Source organism: Rhinolophus sinicus, linkage group LG11 (assembly GCF_036562045.2).
Source record: "Rhinolophus sinicus isolate RSC01 linkage group LG11, ASM3656204v1, whole genome shotgun sequence".
NCBI classification, from domain to species: Eukaryota; Metazoa; Chordata; class Mammalia; order Chiroptera; family Rhinolophidae; genus Rhinolophus; species Rhinolophus sinicus.
The window spans coordinates 15,597,575-15,618,195 of record NC_133760.1 but is presented as its reverse complement, the minus strand read 5'-3'; the positions used below and the strand labels follow the sequence as shown (position 1 = coordinate 15,618,195).

Genomic DNA, 20,621 nt, shown 5'->3' with positions numbered 1-20,621 from the left:
CCTAACCAGGAAGAAAGATTGAGGGGACTCCTGGAGTGTAGGTAGAGGCTAAGTGGATGTCAGACTGTGATCTCTGGGCCAGGCTGGCTGCATCCTAGCCTGGTCAGGGGCTGTCTCTGTGCCTCGAGGTGGGCACAGATCTAGGAGGCTTTTACCCCAGGGGGCCTGAGGGCAAGGGAGGAGACAGCCCTGCCTTAACACCCCAGCCCCTCAACCCCACCCTCAGTGGGCACCAACTGTGTCTCAGCCTGTTCGTCTGCTGTCCTGTCACAGCTTTCCTGAGAAAGTTGAGTTCAGCAGACTCTGGTATCTCGTTTTGGGCTCATTTCACTCTCTGTATTAAGGTCCTCATTTTGAAACATAATTGCAAGCAGCAACAGCAACAAAGCCACTTTGAAACATCTGGAGACTGAGGGCTTGTCCAGAAGACCTGCATCTCACTTCAGGTGAATACGTGAAGGCCCCTCAAAGCAAGCCAGGTTTGACCCTGCTTTTTAAAACGCAAACTGTAATGGCTTAAGTGCTAGTCATACCTATGGATAAAGCAAGTTACATTCTCATTAGACTCACATCCAATTTCATCTTTTGGACCATAGTAATGAAACAAGATGTATTTTACAAAATGTTTCAATATGTTTTCAATCCTAATTATACATCTTCAATTAAAAAAAAAACAATAAGCCTCACCACTGCATTATATACCACAGATCTTCTCTCAGTATAAAACATGGTTGACATTTAGCCAGGAACCTTTTTTCTTTTTTAAACTTCTTTTTATTTTAAGTGTGTTTTTCCAGGACCTATCAGCTCCAAGTCAAGTAGTTGTTTCAGTCTAGTTGTGGAGGGCGCAGCTCACACTCGCCCATGCAGGGATCAAACCGGCAATCCTGGAGTTACAAGCATCTTGCTCTAACCAGTTGTGCTAACTAGCTGCCCCCTAGCCAGGAACTTTTAAAACGCGAGAATAAATTGTGACCCAAACTTACTCTTCTTAATGACATATATAAAGTTCATCTCTTTAATAAAAGGATTCAGGAATATGAAAATAAAGTTCCCCGCAATATTAAGGAAATAAAGTTCCTTCAAAATGGTCTGTTCTTGTTTTGATTAAATTGTGCATTTTTAATATAGTTGGTAGAAAGTGAAACTCTTAAAAAAAATGTAGGAATTTAAAATAAAGTGGAACATCCTATTTTCAGGGTCACCAGTACCACGGTGAGATTTGTCTCTTAAATAGTGACACTTAGTATCTCTGTAGTTCCATGAATACTTTTGAAGTGTCATATTAAAACCAATCTCGTGGCCTTGAGGCAAAGAGAAGCAATTAGTCTTGGAGTTGTGAATAAATAAAAATCCATTTATACACCCGTCCTTGACATGTACCTTGCAAATCTTAGAAACTTCATCTAGTGGGAAAAGAAATGTTAAGTCATGAATACCAATACTAATCACATTGCCACGTGGCTTCCTAAAACAGTTTAGTTTATACCAATCTTTTAAGTATTCATTTATATGTATATATTCATTCATGTTGAACACAAAGCAGGCACCTAGGAGAGGAGAGAGTGAGGGGCACTGGGGACCACAAGGGCCACCACATGCAGGTTTTCAGTGGGTCTGTGATCCTCAAACATGAGCTTGGTGCATTTTTTCCATATGCTCTCCCCTCCCCTGCAAACACTCAAAGGCCTAGGAAGGGGTAAGTTTCTGTCCGAGAAGTATGGGGTATTCACAATGTTCTCCTCCATCTGTGATCCCAGTCACCATTTAAGGGGGGGATTAGGGAGGCCAAAGTATTTGGATACTTGCTTCACGCCCAGTGGGGTGTGTGTAAATGGGGGCTTTGCTGTTCCTTGGTCTTGTGCAGCCCTGCAGAGATTGGGACTGTCAGCCATAGAGCAAAGCAGACTTCCAGGGCCTGGTTTGGCCTGCCTGGCCTGGCCAGGATGTGGAAAGCAGAGAGTGGTTCTGTCAGGCTCAGGAACTGGGAGCCAGAAGCCCTGGGGCGCCAGGTACCAGCAGCACAGTAGGCAGCCTGTGGGCCGGCTGATGCCGCTGCAGATCCCTGACCTACTTCCTCCCCCCCTTTCTGTTCTAGGAGCAGCTAAAAATCCATAAATTAAGGAAATTAACTGATGGGGCCTGCGGCATCTTTGTAAGCTATTTAAATCTATAAATTTACAGCATCTTCTGCATATATCAAGTAATTGAACTAACTGCAGGGATGTAACTTTAATGAGAAAATTTCCCCCTTCTCCTGTAGTTCAAGCTCTTAAATAAATAAATAAATAAATAAATAAATAAATAAATAAATAAATACCGTCCCCTAAGAGGAAAGTTTCTGCTTATTCCCGTGTGAAGTTACAGAAGCGCGGGCCGGGCGCTCTTCCCACTCGTGAGGTCCCCTAGTCAAGGGAAGCAGGTCCCAACTTTGTGCTCCCACCAATGCTCCCAGCCCCACTGCTTCGAGCCGGCGCCCAGTGCCCCCCATGAGTGGGGCCGCTAGAGGGCGCCCAGATCTGGCGGGAGTTCTGGGTGGGGGCCCCATCGCCGCTCCGGGTGTGAGCGCACCCGCCCTCCAGACCGAGCCTGGCTCTGGCCCCGGCGCCCTTGGAGCCGGACGGGGGCGTAGTGCAGGCCCAGCGCACTGGCAGCTTTGCGCTCCGTTTCCTAGGAGCCGGGAAATGATCCGGAGGTGTGGGGGACGGGCGAAGCGCCTAGGAAAGCGGAGGAAAGGGAAGGGGAGGAGGTAGGAGAGGATGAGGAAGGGGCAGCTGATATGGGGACTTGGGTGGGACGCCCCGGGCGCTGGCTTCCGCGCTGTGGGGAGTCTCGAACGCACAGCGCACGGAACGGAAATGGCGCGCCTGGCCCGGGGCGGCCGACTGGGTGCCCCCTGCGCGCCCCTCCCCTGCAATGACCGACCGTGTGTCCGCAGACGTCACGAGCGGCACTGCTCCCCAGGAGAGGGGCAATCCGGGCAGAGACCCGGGAAGGAAGGCCAGGGAGGGGGAGGGGCGGCCTTGGCCCCCGGCTCCGCTCCAGCCCCCGCCGACTCGCAGCCCAGTTTCTTCCCAAGTCCCGCCCCTGGCCCCGGGCGCCGCGGCGGCGGCTGCTCTCCTCTTTGTAACCGAGGAGTCAAGAAATGTGAGAAACGTGCCCTGTGTTACTTATTTGGGAGCCGAAAATTTATGCCCAGCTGAAAGCGCCCGGGGAAATATTACATCAGATGAAATGACAATGATTAAAATCAGCTTCTCCCCCGCCCCCTCCTGAGCCCGGAGGAGGCCCGGGCGCCGCGTGGCCGGCCGGCGGGGGGCGGGGGGCTGGGCGACCGAGGGCGCGGGGGCCTGGGCGCACCGCTCCCGGGAGGGTCCTGGCGGAGGCCCCGGCGGGAAGGCGCGGGCTCCGGGAGACGCGGGTGGGAATCGCCCAGCGAAAGGAGGGGAAACAGCGCATTTCTGTCGCCGAGCGCGGCAGGCGCGGGCGCGCGGAGCTAATTGAGACTCTAATCCTCTGCCCCGCGGCGCAGCCGAGCCCCGAGCCAGGAGTCGCCGCGCGCTCCCGCTCGCGCTCGCCGCGCTGGGTAATTTGGAGCGGAATCGTTGCCCTTTGCGTCCGGGCTCGGCCGCCACGGGGCACGGGCCACGAACTGGGGTAGGGAGCTGGTTTTCTCGCCAGCAATCCAGGAAGGCGGCTGGAGAGAGAGGAGGGAGGAGAGGGGGTGGGAGCCGCGGGAGGGCAGCGGGAGAGCGGCGCGAAGAGGAGGAGGCGGCGGCGGCGGCGGCCGCGAGGAGGGGAGGAGGAGAGGGGAGGGCGGGGAGGGGAGGCCCCGGCGCGCCGCGCCGTGAGGGGCTGCGCGAAGCGGGGGCCGGGGCGGGAGGGGTGGGTGGGGGGGAGGGTTGGGGGCGAGAGAGAAAGTAACTCCAGGACGAGACCGGAGCGACCCGCGCAGCGAGCACAGGCGGCGAGGCTTCGCCCGGCGCCGGAGACCGGCGGCTGCGGGGGGCGGGGGCTGTGACCGAGCCCGATCCCCCGCTCCGGCTCCAAGGTAAGCCCCGCGCGGGTGGCCACTGCTCAGCGCCGTTCACCCCTGTCCCCAAAGTGGCTGCAATATGGAGAAAGTCGCCCTGGCCGGGGTTCGGACCTGGGCGGGTCGACTGCTTTGTCCCGGTGCTGGGTGGTGGGGGCACCCAGCACAAAGGCCTGGAGAGGGAGGGGGGATTGCCCACGTGGGCTGGCCCGGGCCGCGGGTAGACCCTCCCCACGCGGGCGGGTTCAGCGCTTCCTGCCGCGCGGGGCTGAGAGGGGGCGGGGGGGGGCGGGTGCAGGTCCCAGCACTCGGGCCTCAGTGCAAGGCTCAGCACCCTGCCGGGCCGGCGAGTTTCCGGGGTCAGAACCCGGCTCACGCAGCTGGGGCTTCGGGGCGGACAGGGCCCGGCTTGGCGCTCAAATCAGAGAGAGAAAAAGTCTCTAACGGGACAGATGTGCGTCCTCTGAGGCCCACCCCCGGAGTCCGAAACGAGGCAAGAGGGGCAGGCGCGCTGGTGGTTGTCCCAGGCGCGCGGGGCTTGGGGCTCCGGGGTGGGCCGCATTGAGACGCGATCGCCGCCCCTGGATTCCTGCTGCCGGCGGGTACTCAGTGCCTGGACGTGCGCACCGGGCACACAGTCCCAAGCATCCCCCCTTCTCCTGTAACCGAAGCGCCTTTCGGTTTTCCCGCGCCCCCCACCCCTTTCTGCAGGAAAATAAGCTTCAAGTTTTCACTACCTATCTCAAATGTGCATGAAGGAATTTAACTGCATTGAATAACAGCATTAGTTTCAATTAATTTTTTTAAATCCCGCCAACAATAAACTTTGAGAACAAAAGCGCTTTTAACGTCCTTAATTAGGCGAGCTTCCCATCTGTGGTCTCTAAGTGTCTGCCTCTTGATTTAACTTTATCCTCCGCCCCGCCTCCACCGCACAGCCCTCCCCACCCTGCCAGGCTCTTCGGGTTCCCCGGACACCCCCGCCCTGCGGCACTGCCGGCCTCGGCCCAGTCGGCTTCTGGCGACCCGAAGTTCACATCCGCCGGCCGGCGGGGTCCACCACTGGGCTGGCGCGCACCAGGTGGCCCGCTGGCTTCCCTTCCGACTTACCCCCTGAACAATTCTGCGGGCCTCTGGCAGTCTCGCCTCCGGGCTGGCGCCCAGGGCGCAGAGCTGAAGGGAGCTCGGGAGGCGCCTTCTGTTTACCTTTTATGGTTAAAATAATAGCTTACCAAGGAAGCAACTTCACGAAGAAGCGATTTAGTGAAATCGTCTCAAGCTGCCGCAGCTCAGCCAGTTTAATCACCCCCAGAGAGCTGAACAACTGCGAGCACAATGGGACACAAAATCATTTTGTGTGTAAATGAGCGTGGCATTCTGCTCGCTTCCCTCTGCTCTGGCGGGCGGGGCTCGGTGGCGGGCGGGCGGGCGCGGGACCCGGGGCTCCCGCCGCAGCTCTGAGAAGCGGGTCAATACCCAGCCAGCTCTCGCGCACACCACCGCCGAGGCCCCTGCAACAGGCTGTCTTGGGAGGGCCGTGGTGCTGGGGCTGGGTCATGGATTTGTGCTGGTGTTGGCGGAATGAACTTGTATCTCTTACTGCATCCACTTTATGCTTCTGACCTCAGCAGTGGTCTCGGGGAAAGGGTTGTCCAGCACAGATGCGTTGGTCGGAGGGAGCCGTGGAGGTTCGGGTCAAGGCGTAAAGCCTGGGGCTTCCAATGGTGAGTTTCCCGTTTGCCATGAACATCAGGTTGTGCTTGCAATGGAAAAGAGGCTGGGAGAGAACCGGACTGAGCAGCTTTTGTGAAGGGTACTTGGTGTTAAATGTCACTTTTGAGCAGTGCCCTGGTAGTGGGGGGAAACATTGTGCAGTCTGCTATGATAGCATAGTCATCAGAATTCCTTCCAGCATAGTTTATCCTCAGTATGGCTTTCCTTCTGACTCTTCACCCAGCAGAGCCTCCCAGGGCAGGATAACCCATTCCTGAAATTTGTTTTGGTTTCTCAGAACTTCCTTGAGAAAAGTGACCTGCTTTTTTCTTTTTAAGCTAACTGGAACTCAAGAATGCCAAAAGCAGCATACCCTGAGCAGCCCCCAGTGAGGGTATAAATTAAACATCTCTGTCTGCTAATAGCAAACCCCTACCCCCACCCAGTTTCATGTTAGGGAACTTGCCAGGACACTGACGGCAGAACAAATCCTAGGAGAGTCATCTTAAATTTGCAGGATTTGATGCCCATTGGACCTTGGTCCATGTTTCAAAATTGGATATTGTATTTCAAGGCACAAAGTCAACTCTTAAGGGAGATTGCTTCCTGAGGGTTTTGAGAAACAAGTCCCGGTTAAGCTTGTGGAAGCCAGTGGGGACGGTGACATTCACTATGCATACCTCCCACCCCATGAGACAGCACCAAGTCATTGGAAAGGGCTACATAAACCCGCTCTTCTCTGCCCTCCTGCATAGGGCCCGTAGAATGCCCTGGGTGCCTTCTAGAGACTGAAGGACAGTCATTTCAGGTGGCTGTGGAGCAGAAAGGCGCTAAGTGACTGGGGAGGAGCAGGAGATAGGGTCCATTTGCCAAGAGGCTGTCAGAGAGCTTCTGGCCAGCTCTCTGATGCCTTAGGAGTGTGATCCCTAGGGGGGACTTAAGCACAGATCAGACCATTCTGGGGGTCTGAGAGGTCCTGGGCCCATGGAGGGTGGGGGATAATCCCTGACCAGTGGTCCACAGGGTTCTCTGCTGATGCAAGAGGAGACACGCTTGGTAACATGGCTCTCAACCAAAATACCAGGAAAATCAGATTTGTTCTGAAACATTTCGGGGCAATTATGGTGAGCATATGTTTCAGTATTGTCATTAGCTGAATTAGCAGACATGGAACTGCCCAGAAAACACGTGAGAGAGAGTGTGTGTGTGTGTGTATTTGTGTATGTGTGCGCTCGCAAGTCATTTGCTGTAGCCCAGAGGCATGCTTTGGGGTATGGGAACAAGATAGTGGTGGGTGGAATTTAGAGAACGCTGTGTGGTACGGCATGGGGTCCAGAAAGGACTATTATAAGTGTCTGACTCCATGGGATACACAGCACCCACGACTACTGAGGAGTAAACCCTCTCTGGTTTGTCGGTGCTTCCCACAGATACTCCGGGCAGCAATGGAAGACTAGATGCCTCACCGCAAGGAGCGGCCGAGCGGGTCCTCGCTTCACGCCCAAGGCAGCGCCGGCACCGCGGTGAGAGCCTGCAGGGTGGGCTGGTCAGCGGCTGGTGGCCACCTCTTTGCCCTCTTCCTGAGCACCTGCTCGCCGGTGCCCTGGCTGCCCTTCCTCACAGCTGCGGCATTCAAGAGATGGCTGTTGACTGGCTGTACGATTATGTATTTTTTGAAACAAAAATGCTCTTAATTTGATGTGAAATTTACTACATGTATAAAACTCAACGCCTTAGGTGCTGAGGAAGTCACTAATTTAGAGGTGTCTCGTTACTGAGACAAACTTGCAAAAACCCCTGAATCCCAATTCACAAATTGGTGATTCGTTTGTCAGGGGATATTTCACATCTAACACATAAGCCCGCGACCTTTAATTAGAATTTTGCAGTTTGTTTTATGCCCCCCTGGAGGCTGACACCTTGAAAAATTTTTTTTCTTGATTTCTTATTGCTAATAAGCATCTTTCTTGTTCCTGCTGGTACTCGGAAGAAAATGATGCAAATACACTTAATTACAGTGGTGGCCACAATTTGTCAGCTGAATATGGGATCAGGCACAGGCACAAGTGATCTGATTAGATCTGTGATCACATTGGCAATAAAGGGAGTGCACAGCTCTGTTGTGAAGAAACTCTTTTTGTACCTTGTTTCCGTACCCAGGAGGGAGGAAGCATGTCCCGGTTGTCTCTCACCCGGTCACCCGTGTCTCCCCTGGCCGCCCAGGGGATCCCACTGCCAGCCCAGCTCACCAAGTCCAACGCACCTGTGCATATCGACGTGGGTGGCCACATGTACACCAGCAGCCTGGCCACACTCACCAAGTACCCCGACTCCAGGTAAGAGCCCACTGTCACACCAGGCTTGGCACGATGACTGACGGCACTTGCAGCCTGCTCTCAGTGGGGCCTGTCTCCTCTGCCAGCCAACACACGGGGCTCTCCAGGGACCACTCACGAATACAGACCCGGAGAACTAGCGTTTGGGAGGCCGAATCTGCATGTTGAAGGCTGCTTTGCACAGGGACTTGTGACCCTGAGCTGGTAGCATTGGTAGTGCTGGGTGGAGCTTCTGGCAGAAGCCACTTATTCAGAGCCAACCCCACCTGAAGCTGGCCAGCAGCTGTTGGGGAATCTCACATACCTTCAGGTTCCTCCTGAGTGGGACTCAGGCCTGGCCTTTGCAGCGATCACTTGTGAGCAATGCTGTATACTTGGAGTCGAGTCAGGGAGAAGTATTTAATCCTACTTCCGATTCTAACCCTTGGGAAAGCATGTAAAGGGAAGGAGGAGGAAAGCTGCAATTTGCCATCTTTGCCTGTTGGGATGGACCCTTAGGTCTGGCAACAGGCACCCTTGAAGAGGGGTGGGTTGCAGTGACTGCTAGGAATTCCCGGGTGTTTAGGGATATCTGGGGCTACAGAGAAGCATGAGCCTCATAACCCCATCACCACAAATAGCGTCTCTGACCAGAACCCTCGCACCTTGCCAAGCTCCCTGGTGCTCCTGCCTCATGGGCCCATCTGTAGGAGGCCTTGGGCACTGCTGACTCTTCTGCTCTTGCCTCTTGGGCATTTCGCTCCCACGGGCAGACCTGGTTTCTCATTGGCCCGAGCTGGGATGGGTCTCTGTGAGCCTCTCCCGGAGGTGATGCTACGTGCTGCTTGCCGGTCCTGCAGCTGCTTGCTCCTGGCACGGTGAGGCGGCCACTGCTGAGGGCTGAGCAGTGGGGGGGGGGGGCCGCGGCTGCCCGGCGTCGCCCCTGTTTTATACATTGAAAATAGCAAGAGGAGTTAATTAATCCCCCAGACACTGCGGGATCATCTCTGGAAGCTTTCTTGTCAGGCTGCCTCGTCGCCAGTGTGCTTGCTCAGAGCTTAGAGGTGGTGGCTGCTTCAGCTGGTGGGGGGCCAGCGGGGACCCCTCCTGGGGGCTGAGGTGCTCCTCGAGAGGGAACGTTGAGGTGGAGGCAATGTCCAGTTCAGAATCTGGGGCATCTGGGGGACAGAGAGCAGTTGAGGCTTCATTCCCTCAGCCCAACAGAGGCTAGGCCTGGGGCACTTGGGAACTTGGGGCCTTGGGGTGGGGGGTGGCAGCCATGAGACCACATCAGCAGTGCCGGCTTGAGCGCTGGCTTGCAGAGCCCTGTCTAGGACGGGAGATGGATTCAGCTTATTTAATTTCAATTTTTCCCTCTGTGGCATTCCCGAGTTGTTTGAGATAGATCACCCCTTAATCGGTTGACAACATTTGTGAGTGAAATTCATAAAACCCTTGCCCACAGCCTCTCTGAAGAGTTTCCTGAAATCAGAAACTTGCCTGTCTGGAGTAATCGCAGCCCAGGCCCACAGAGAATGGCCTCCTCATTATTGTCTCCAGGCTGCTGCATGGGAGCAGGAAGGGCAGGGGGTGGGCCTCCCCCCACCCAGACCCACAGTGCAGCTGCTCCTCACCCATCCCGCTGGGGAGCTGGGGCCCAGAGGGGCTGGCGGTCTGCATTCTTTCCTGAGGCTGGGGGTCCCGATGAATCTACTGTTCTGCCTGGATAGCATCTGGCTCATGGGAGACCTGCTCCCCTGGCCTGAAGTTTTGGCCTAAGAGGCCAGGGGGTTATGTGACCTGTAGGAGTGTCGGGACAGTGGGTCAGGCCAGGCCTGAAAAGTGCGTTGGGCAGCTATACTGGCAAAGCCCCCTCAGATCTTTCGTCCATCTTTGAATGAATCATTTAAATGAAAAATCTTTTTTTTTTTCACCAATTCTGGAAAGCAAGAGCAATCCCTCACCCGGTGTCATTTTGTGAGTCACCTGGAGAGGGAGAATTCAAAGCCCTAAGGTCCCCTGGGGGGCTGCTGGATGTCAGCAAAGTCCTACGCTGGACAGTGCTGTGAGACCAGGGGCTCGTGCCACCAGACCCTTGGGTCCCTGCCCCCAGAGCTATGCCTGGGCTTCTGGTTCTTGGCTGGTCAGAGTGGCTCCAACACAAGGAACAGGTGCCACTGCTGTTTGGCCCAGGATCAGCTGTCAGTCATTGCCCTGAGACAGCCGAGCACAGCTGAAGGGGGCTGGGAGGAGACTCCCTGGGACTGACACCTTGCTGGTTTGTGCCTGCTGGATGTAGTTTAGCTGCTGCCATCGTAGCTTCCCTCTCACGTCCATCCTGGCGGTGGGAAACAACAAACGGAGATGGCCAGGAGCTTCTAAACTAATAAAACCTTCCACTGAAACATTGAGGAAATTGGAACCAAACTTCTGAAGTTGGTAACCCAAGCCCTAAAGCCTCCGTCAGAGGGTGGCCTGGGGCAGGAGCTGTCTCTTAAGACCCTGGAAGTGTCTCGGACTCCTTTGCACAGGTGACTGACCTAAGCTTCCTTCAACCTGCTCACATCCTTGGTAGCCTCAAACCCCAAGGGCATGAAAGACCTTGGTCCTGTAAAGATACACTGAACCATGGAGAGCTCTAGAAACAGCCAGTCCTGAAATAAGGCAGATTGAGAATCTTCTAGCTTTGGAACAATAAGACAACCTAGAACCCAGCCAGCCCTGGAAGGTGGGTGGATCCAGAGAACTGTAGATTGACAGGATGGTCTGGAGCCCCAGCCAGCTCTGACATCAGAGGTGTTTGCAACACAGCCAAACCTAGAGCATTGCTTGCTGCACAATGTTTGAGCTCAACCAGGAAGGGTGGAGAAAGTTCCCCTGGGAGGCTGAGGCTTCGGACTTGCTCTTTCACCTGTGGATGTGGCTTTTACTTTCTGTTGGTGCCATGTCGGGGCCCTTGGCTGTTTGCTGATGACTGCCCGTGGCCCCTGACAGCCTTGCTCAATCCCATCTGTCTCCAGGGATGGTGGGTGGCCCTCAGTCTGACATTTGAATGCCCAGGCTCTGCTGAGGCCAGGTCTTAGGGGCTCTGAGGGCTGGCACAGGCCATGGAGCCCACAAGGTTTTCCATTAGGGCTGTGTCCCCCGGTACCGTTGTTGCCAGGCCTAAGGAGTTTGATAGGGCTCGATGGCCTGTGGCACTGAGATGAGTGTATCTTGGTGACTGCAGCGCTATTTCCACAGGTTCAGGTCTCTTCACACCTCACCACAGGCTCTGACCTGCTTATGCCCATCCAGGAGGCAGCCCTTTTATACAGCCCCACTGCGACAGAGGCTGGGCCATGTCCCCAGAGTGAGAACAGGTGACTACATCTCTACTCCACACCTGGGCAGACCCTCATGGCCGATGCCTGAATGTGCCAGGCCACCAGAGTCGGGGACAGTGTAGATGAGAGGCCCCGAGGGAGACACTGGGACTCTAACCCCTCAGCTTCTGCTCAGTTCACGTGCTCTGGTGCAGAATGACGGGTAGGGCAGGGCCTCAGGGGAGGTGAACCGGATTGGGGACAGGACTGGGCTGCTGGGGGAGAGGAGCTCCTCCCTGGAAGGTCCACGCAGGTACAGGCAGAGAGTGAGGGGGCTTAGGCATCCGCTTGCGCAGGCTGGACTGGAAGGCCCGAGTCTCAGGTCCGGCCTCCCCTTCTCCCAGGCTGTGCAGACGAGCTGCCGCCTTGGCAGGGTCTCGTTGTGGACAAGTGTGTGACCCTGCCTGCAGAAGGGTGTCTAGAGGTGCTGTCACTGGGAAAACCCTGCCAACTTCCTTCCTGTTTCTGAGCCAAGCTCTTGGCTGTCCCCAGCCCTCTTTGTGGCTCCTAATTGTCCACAGCTGGGCCTGGGGTCTGCAGGGGAAGGTAGCCAACCCAGAGCTTGCCACCCTGAGTGCTGGGGAGGCCGAAGCTGTGGCTCTGAGGCCTGGTTCCTCCTCCCTGGAGTGCATGGGGACAGGCCTCAGGAGCTCCCGAAGAGCTCCTGCGTTTCTGTCAGAACCACTGCCCTTCCTTCAGAGGACAGGGTGCTGGGACCTGTCTCCCTTCCCAGACCCCTCTCAGGTATGCACATTTTTGTGCTTTGTGGTGCACGTGCCTACACTGTGTGTACACAGTGATGTGTGTACTGTGGTGTGTGTGCACGGTGGTACGCAGGCCTGTGTGCAGAAACTTCTGCTGCCTCACATCTCCCCTAGGGCTCCCTGAGTTAGTGGGTGTTGGTTTGTCTGTCAGTTTGTTGCATATGCATAGCTGTGTCTCTGGTTGGCTCATGTTGGCTGGTGTGTCCTTTGCCAGGATGTGTCTGGGTCTGCCTGTGATTTATGTGTTGCAAGGGAAGGAACCATGTGACCCTGTGCCTGTTGCCCAGGTGTGTCACATCTGATGCTCAGCCATGTGGATTGAGTGAAGTGGTTGTGGGGGACCCAAGACTGTCTGATGGTTTACATGTGTTTACTGGGTATGTGGCTATGGGCTGGGATGTCTGATGGTCGGTGGGAGTTTCCTGGGTGGGTCTGTCTGGCAAGGGTTTAAGGGGAGGCAAGGAGGCTGTATCTGTGTCTTGATGTAGTTTTCCAGGCCTGTAATGTGTTGGCGGGCAGGCGTTTGCAGCGGGGTGTGTCTCTCTCTCTGGCTGTGGCTTGTGTGTGTAGGTCGGGTGTGTGGCATGTGCTGTTTGTTGTGCCAGTGTCCTGTCTGACCGTGGCCTGGCTGCCTCTGGTGTGTGCAGACATCTGTCAGGCTTGGCACAGTCCCAGAGTCACTGATGTAAGGCCCCTCGCCCATCCAGCAGGGTGGTCCCTAAGGAGTGGAGGCGAGTCAGGGGGACTAGCCCTTCCATCAGACATCCCACCCTCCATCTCTCCCAGAATAAGTCGCCTCTTCAATGGCACTGAACCCATCGTCCTGGACAGTTTGAAGCAACATTATTTTATTGACCGGGATGGGGAGATTTTCCGCTACGTCCTGAGCTTCCTGCGGACATCGAAACTGCTGCTACCAGATGACTTCAAGGTAAGTCCGCAGCTGGTGGCTTCCCAGCGCTGCCTGTGCGGTGGCATTACACAGGGGACGCTGTGACTTAATAAATGGACCCATGGTCGTCATGGCAACCATAAAAAGTTAAGCGATGAAGCCAAGGGCTAAATCAGTTTTTCTAAACTAATTTTGTTTTCTCACATTTTTAGCTTATTTATCAGGGTGTAACAACAATTAAGCAGCAGCAGCGGCACTTACTCTGGTTTCATGTTTGTCATGTTGAAGGGCTGTTGTGTGCTGGAGTTACAGGAGTTAGAGGCTCGTAAATCTGTTCCTTGTTGACAATGTATAGGGGTAAAACCCAGATCCAGACCAAATACCCCAGGTCTTGGAGTGAACCTGTCCGCGTTCCGAGAATCCTTTGCCTCAATGCTGGGTCCGTCTGTGGCACCAGGGATCCTGAAGGAAGGAAACTCAGGCCTGGGCCACGCTGGATTGCAACTCCTTCCTTCCTCCCTAACTTCTTTCCTTCCTTCCTTCCTTCCTTCCTTCCTTCCTTCCTTCCTTCCTTCCTTCCTTCTTTCCTTCCTTCCCTCCAGCTTCCAGAGAACCAGTGGTCCTGGGGCTGTTCTGTCCTCCATCTAAGTTACTGGGTGCCAACAACCAGACCCCGGCTGAAACAAGGCAGTCCTGTCCCCATAGCACTTGTGGTCTAGTGGGAAGACAGATGTTGAACGAAAAACACTTGAATTCCACAGAGGCAAATGCTTCAAAGTAAAGAGTGTTGTGAGAGGGAACCATAGAAACCTGGTCGGGCGGAGGGTGGGGCAGGCGTGAGGAAAGGATGTTTCTCTGGGCAGCTTAAGGAGGAGAGGGGGGACAGACAGGTATGAGGACCTTGGCTAGGAGGTGGGGTGGCCAGGAGCAGTACCTTCCAGAACTGGAGAGGTGTCAGCCTGGGGCTGTACGGACTGGGAGGGGCAGGGCTGGAAGGGAGGCCGCTGTTCACTGTCGGGACCTTGGAGGCTGGCTCAGCTTTTGGCATTTTACCTTGAATGCAGTAGATTGGTCGGACTTAGGGGAACGATGATAAGATTTGCAAATTGATTGCCCTGGCTATTGTGTAGAGAAGGATGTGGGGAGGGTGGGGGATGGGAGGTGGGAACTGGCCAAGGGAGGTTTTTTTTTTTTTTGAAGGCTGTGGACCAGGGTGAAGGCTGGGAAGATGGAGCAAAGTGTCAGGTTACACTTAAGGGTGCCTCTGGGCCTGCGGCTTCTGTCTGAGTAGGTGTGTTCAGGCCCAGGGGTGAAACAGGCTGGGGAGAGTGACACCCAACTCCTGCATGGAATGGCTAGTAGGGTGTTGGGTGGAGATGTTCTGGGTTATGAGGAAAGGTGTGAGGGTTGTTTGGTGTGCACATATCACTTAAGGAGCAGATAAGAGCAGAGGCCCAGGGTGGAACCCCTCTGGAGGGACAGGATGGGTCCCTGACTGGCGGCCTCCTTCAGGGCGGTTCCATAGGCTGCGGCCAGCAGGTGGGAGGGGAGGCCCTGCTTTGGTGTTGGGCTTCCTTTCCTGTCCTCCAAGGGTCCTCAGGCTCACCAGCAGACCTTGCGCTGAGCCCCACTGAGTGGCATGAGTCATGGGTCCTTGGCTACGCAGGGCTGGGGCAGGTGTGGGTAGGCATGTGTTTGAGGAACAGTTAGTGTGAGCCTGTCCAGCCAGGGAGGGGGCTGCCTGCCTGGTGAGAGATGGGCTCCCTACCCCAGACCCGTCCTCACACAGCCTGCTAGGGCAGGGGCCGGCCAGGCACTTGGTAGAGCCTGTTGTCCTTTAAAATCCTTACCCCTTCTCTGACCTGGGTGTCTACATCCATTTGCTAGAAGAGGAACCTGAGGTTCTGAGGAGATCGCCACTGGTGGGCAGGTCCTCAGGGCTCGAAGGTGAGGTTGCCGAGCATCCAGCCGAGGCAGGTCTATTCTGCCTCCCTGCTGGTCTGTGCGCTCCTCCAGGGCAGGTGAGACTCTCCCCTCTGGGATTTTGAGAAGGCAGTAGATCCCCAGGCACAGATATAACCTGAGTCTCCTCTAGTCTAGCCTCCTGGTGTTTCCATAGGTTTCTCTTTGCTCCAGAGAGATGAAGCCTCCCTGAGTGCTTAGGGCTAGAAGGAAGGGCTCAGGAGGTCTTGTACTGGTGCACACCAGCTGCTTCCCTTGTGCTTGCACACAATTACTTGAGCCTCATTTTCCCCATCTGTACAATGGGCGCAACTATCCCACTCCACACTGTGCAGGGGAAAGAGGGGTGTCGCAGTTCCCTAGAAGAGTGAGAGGAGGTCCCCCACCTCCCCCTATCCTGTTTGTGCTTTCCTACAGGACTTCAGCCTGCTGTACGAGGAGGCACGGTACTACCAGTTGCAGCCCATGGTGCGTGAGCTGGAGCGCTGGCAGCAGGACCAGGAGCAGCGGCGCCGTAGCCGAGCCTGTGACTGCCTGGTGGTGCGGGTCACACCGGACCTGGGTGAGCGGATTGCGCTCAGTGGCGAGAAAGCCCTGATCGAGGAGGTCTTTCCTGAGACCGGGGACGTCATGTGCAACTCTGTCAATGCGGGCTGGAACCAGGACCCCACCCATGTCATCCGCTTCCCGCTCAATGGCTACTGTCGGCTCAACTCAGTACAGGTGAGGGTTGTACCTGCCCCATCCACCTCACCCCTGCCTCCCTAAAGCCCTCCGGCAGCAGAGAGACGGAGGGAGGCATGGTCCCTGGTCCCTGAAATGGCGAAGCCCTCCTTGCCAGCTCACAGAAAAGGCAACAATGCGTGGATGCATAATTTATATCCTGCTCATAATTAAATGATGGCGCCTGGGGGATGGACTTAAAAAAATTGATCCTTGCTCTTTTTTTTTTCCCCAAAAGGATGTTCTATAAAAATTGTCCAGAGTACTTTCAACAAAGTGTGCTTCATTTGACTCCCAGAGTCTGAGTTTGGATTCATACTAAACCCAGGCAACAGGAGCAGCAGGTCAAACAAAGGCTGAGAGTGGAGGTGGCCTGGAGCCCCTTCCTCATCCAGCTGACCTGAGCCATAGGCACCTCATCCAGCTGCCCAGGGTGTTTCTAGAAAGGCTTTCCCTAAATGGGTCTAAGAGTTGGGAAGCCCAGGATGGAGTGGGGCCTATTTTCCACCAACTCTTCCAGACCCAGGAGCAGAATCCTGTTTCAGGCATGGGGCAGAAAGAGTAGACTTTGTGTGGCAAGTTCCCCTCCCCCGCAATGCATACATTCCACAGGCTGTCAGTCAGAACTTGCTAGCTGCAGGACACAGGTATGGGACACAGTAACCAGACCCCACCCTCACAGAGGCACCAGCCCATGTGGACATGGAGGCCTGTAGAGACTCAAACACAGAGAAGACTCCTCCTCCTCTCCACCCCCAGCTCCCTTGAGCTGATGAGCCCCCAGGCCTCAAAGCAGCTCTGGGAAGCAGGTGGCTGCCCAGAGGCTGGGGGCAGGGTCTCTCTATTATTGGGGCAGGCCTCAGTGAGGAGGGGCCCTGGGACCTTGTGTCTGGAGAGTGAGGATCAGGTTACACCCTGGAGAAGAGACAAGGGACCCAAAGGCTCTTTCTGCCTCCCTGAATCAAGACTATGGCCCCCTGAGGCAGCAAGGTGGGGTATCCCACTGAGGTTTGGTCACTTGAGGGGCCCTGGCTGCTTCTGTCCCGCCTGTGTTTGCCCATCTGGTGGTTCTCAGGGACCTCTATTGTGAGACTTGAGATCATAACAGGAGACGGTAGCTTGCCCTGGCTACCTTCCACCAGGCCAAGCCAGGCAGACTGGCAGCTGGGCATTGCTGACCCTCCTTTCTTCCCTGGCAGGTCCTGGAGAGGCTGTTCCAGAGGGGTTTTAGCATGGCCGCATCCTGCGGGGGCGGCGTGGACTCCTCCCAGTTCAGCGAGTATGTGCTTTGCCGGGAGGAACGGCGACCACAGCCCACCCCTACCGCTGTCCGGATAAAGCAGGAGCCCCTGGACTAGGCCCTGCCTCAATGCCCACCTGAGGCCCTTGGACCTGGGGACAGCCCAGGTACCTGGAAACAGTGCTGGGGAGTTCTGCCTATACCTGCTTAGTGGTGGGACTGAAAATGGGGCTGGAGAGTATAACGCTGGCCCAGGGAGCCCCAAATGTCATGGCAACAGAATGTGGGGTGCTGGAGGCGTGCCTACTGAAGGACTGTTGATGTGACCCAAAGATGCCTTGGTGGGAACTCTGCCACCAATTCCCTGGGCCCTTAGCTCCCCAGCCTGGGGCAGAGACTCGGAGGCCCTGGGGCCTGCTGCAGCGGGGTCAGCACAGGCCTCCCCAGCCCACTGCAGAGGACCGCTCCCCCTTCTCCACGTGTGGCAGACTCTAGTGGGTCTCCTTGCATCAGAGATGGCTTATTTTTCTACAGTATTTAAGACGGAACTAATTGTAACCACACAAGCCAGAGAGGTGTAAAAGGACCATTACTTCTTTATCTGGTGCTCCGGTCTCAGTCAGACGTGCAACACGCCACAATGGTGGAAGAGCTGCCAGGCGCTCCGGCCCAGGTGCCCAGAATGGGGCTTGGAGACTTCTGGTCCCTGCTCAAGGGACAATTGCAAGGCGGGCAATGCTATAGGGGCTGAAGCAGGACCCTCGGGGGCAGGGCTGCTGGGAGGAGTGTGGTTCGGTGTGGGGAATGGATGGCTGGGGAACCATCTGAGACCCTCACCTTTGCTGCCACCTGGGGCACAGGCCACACTTGGTGGGTCACTAATGCCCAAGGGCTTCCAGTCCTGTTTGTGTGTCCTCACACCTGGGCCCTCCCCATCCGGACCAGCCAGAGGGCCACATGGCATCCTTACCTCAGGAATGGGCCCCATGGTGAAGGGGCCCGTATGTCAGCAGCATCCTCTAGGGCCCCACCTCAGGAAGCCGCCCTCAGCTCTGATTTTCCCACACGAAGATGCACACTGAATTTGAATTAAACGTGTGATACTAGCTTTCCCGTAAGACCCAGACACAGGTATACCTGGGGCTCTTGGCCCCAGATTCCAACAAGGACTGGCCCCAAGGGGTCCTCATAGAGCTGCTGCCTCCCAGAAGACAGGCCCAAAGATGGACACCCCGGCCTTGTCACGCTTGCCTGCACTGGCTCTTCCCCTGGTGGAAAAACTGCAGACAGCTGCTCAGTGGGGTGCCACGCCTGCACTGCCCTGTACGATGCCTGTGGACTTGTATATGACTCCTTTAATATTGTAAAGATGCTGATGTACAATGTCACGTGTTTGTGTAAACACACTGCGTTCCTAGTTCATGCCATAAATGATGCTATAAAGCAAAAGACTGAGGCTCTGTCCTGTGCAGAAGCAGCAGCGGTCTCCTGACTGGATGTTGTGCGAGGGTGTTGCGGGTGGGAGTCCTCCCCTGGTTCATTCAGTTCAGATCAAGGAAGAACCGGCAGTGCTAGCTGGGGGAGAGTCTCGCAGGGTCCCGAGCTGGCAATTTTTTTTTTTTTTGCATTTGGGTGTTTCCTCACTGTTGTGCTTATCCACTCTGGGCAGCGTGGATTCTGAATTCTTATTCACAGCCCTCACTGGTTGTGAACCTGGGCAAGGCAGGCAGAAGGTATCCAGGGGCTTCTGACCCAGTCGTAAGTGTTATAGAGATTTTCCCTCTGGCTTTTGGTTGAAATTGAAGTCCTCCTTAGAGCCCCACAGAGTGGTAGGAGAAGGTGATAGTCTATGGCTCAGGCCAGCCGGGAACATGCAGCCCCCAGCATGAGGTGGGCAGATCGCCCGAGTGCAGCACAAGACCTCAGTGCATCTCTTTCCAAGGGAAGGAGTTTGAAGGTACTCAATGTAGACCTCTAATTTTAATGAGCCTTTTTGTATTTTTCCTCAAAGCCCTTATGTTCTAGCCCATGAGGACACTTTTAGATGCCCGGTAAGGGCCACCAGTCTTGACCTGCCTGGAGGACAGGCGCACAGCCGCTTCCTGTCTGAGGTTGCAAAGCAGACGTCATCCTGCTGTACAATCTAATTTGCTGGACAGACTTGCTAGCCTTCTTTGCTTAGCAACGCACCTCCAGCTGGCACATCTGCATTTTGGCATCTGAGGTTCACATTCTGAGAGGAGAAAGTGTTGTATTTATTAGAAAGGAAGTCTTGTGAAAATAGCTCAGTGTTGCGTGTGTTCATGGATTTTTCTGGTATGATAGCCAGCATGGTTACTGATTGGTGGGGCTTCCCTAACATTTTTAAGCAAAGTAGCTTTTTGAGTAAACCGTTGTGCTTAAAAAAAAAGTACCTTACTGAATGTTACTCTTAATTTATTTCTTCTTTAAAGTAAGTAAAATCAGGAAGTACAATTTCACATAAACTGTGGAATTTCTGAATCTAGAGAAATACTATTCTCCCATAGTAATGCCAAAATTCTAATATACATAGTCCCATAAACAATAAGTACAAATGATCAATTTGCCTTTAAAACATTTATATACTTCCTGGGATGACTATATTGTAAGTAATCTTTTGATCAAATACCAGCAATTTATACATGTTACTTCTGCTCTTCATAAACCTCAAAACTAATTAAATTTTTTATTATAAGCAACTGGACAGAGAGCTGATCCAACACCTCCCTGTTTCCCACCAAACTTCTGCCAGCGCAGTAGAGAACTCAGCAAAGCTGTAGCCAGTGGCTTCTGCCACTGTCATCACATGGGGCTCAAAGCCAGGTCACAACACTAATAATACCTTTTAAAAAGTGTTGTTGTTTTTTTTAAGCTACCATTTGACTGTGTTCCTAAGAATAAATAAAGGATATTTTATAAATTATAACACAGATCTAGCGCTTTGTGTCTAATCCACTGAGGCAGCCACAAGAAGGGACGCTGGCTTAGGTGATTTTGGAGCCACCACTGCACACTTGGGACTTGGCTTGGCCACTGAATAGGACCTTGAGTAGCCCAAGTCCCTGGTATTTAACTTTCCTGATCTGAGGAGCTGCTGTGGAGAGCTGAGCCCTAAGCAGCTGAGGGGTCCCCAGGCGCCTAGCATGTACCCTGCTGGCACACCTGGGAGTGAGGGCGGTGCAGGCACTGACTTCCAGACTTCCTTCATCTCCCAAACCCCAACCCTGGACTCCTGTGTTCAGGGTGGAGCGGGCCTTTTGCACTATATTGATTTTTGCATGTGTGTATGTGTGAACCAAACCACTAGTACATTTGGAAAGGGGGCAAAGAAGCGCATATGTGAGAAGTGGGGATGCGCTTTTCATTGAACCCTGACCAAGGGAAGACTAAGTTAGCCGTGCCCAGCAGAGTCTAATGATCACAGGGTCAGAGGGACTACCCGCCTCCCCATCCAGGAGGCAGACCTGCCAAGATGGTCCCATCCCACTGGGCTCTGTCCTCCCTCCTGACTCTGGAGACGGCAAAACAGCTGCAATGGCCCTGGAGGACACTCTAGGACACAAAAGATTAGTTTCTCATAAGTAGGTGACAAG

At 54.7% G+C, this 20,621-nt stretch overlaps 1 protein-coding gene across 1 annotated transcript; it reads left to right on the top strand.

Annotated features, from left to right (window-relative positions):
* Positions 1-3,900: 3,900 nt before the first annotated feature.
* On the top strand, positions 3,901-19,417 carry KCTD15 (potassium channel tetramerization domain containing 15). The gene is made up of 7 exons (XM_019742742.2): positions 3,901-4,051; positions 5,662-5,757; positions 7,177-7,269; positions 7,907-8,082; positions 12,977-13,121; positions 15,462-15,767; positions 16,967-19,417. Exons 3-7 carry the CDS (start codon positions 7,204-7,206, stop codon positions 17,123-17,125), a joined length of 852 nt encoding a protein of 283 aa, XP_019598301.1. The 5' UTR covers positions 3,901-4,051; positions 5,662-5,757; positions 7,177-7,203; the 3' UTR covers positions 17,126-19,417.
* Positions 19,418-20,621: the final 1,204 nt, after the last annotated feature.

Bases quoted from the DNA above. Each gene is read 5' to 3' on its own strand.
- KCTD15 (XM_019742742.2), top strand. From the start codon at position 7,204: ATGCCTCACCGCAAGGAGCGGCCGAGCGGGTCCTCGCTTCACGCCCAA. The intron at 8,083-12,976 runs GTAAGAGCCCAC...CATCTCTCCCAG, and splicing joins ACCAAGTACCCCGACTCCAG to AATAAGTCGCCTCTTCAATG. The intron at 15,768-16,966 runs GTGAGGGTTGTA...CTTCCCTGGCAG, and splicing joins GTCGGCTCAACTCAGTACAG to GTCCTGGAGAGGCTGTTCCA.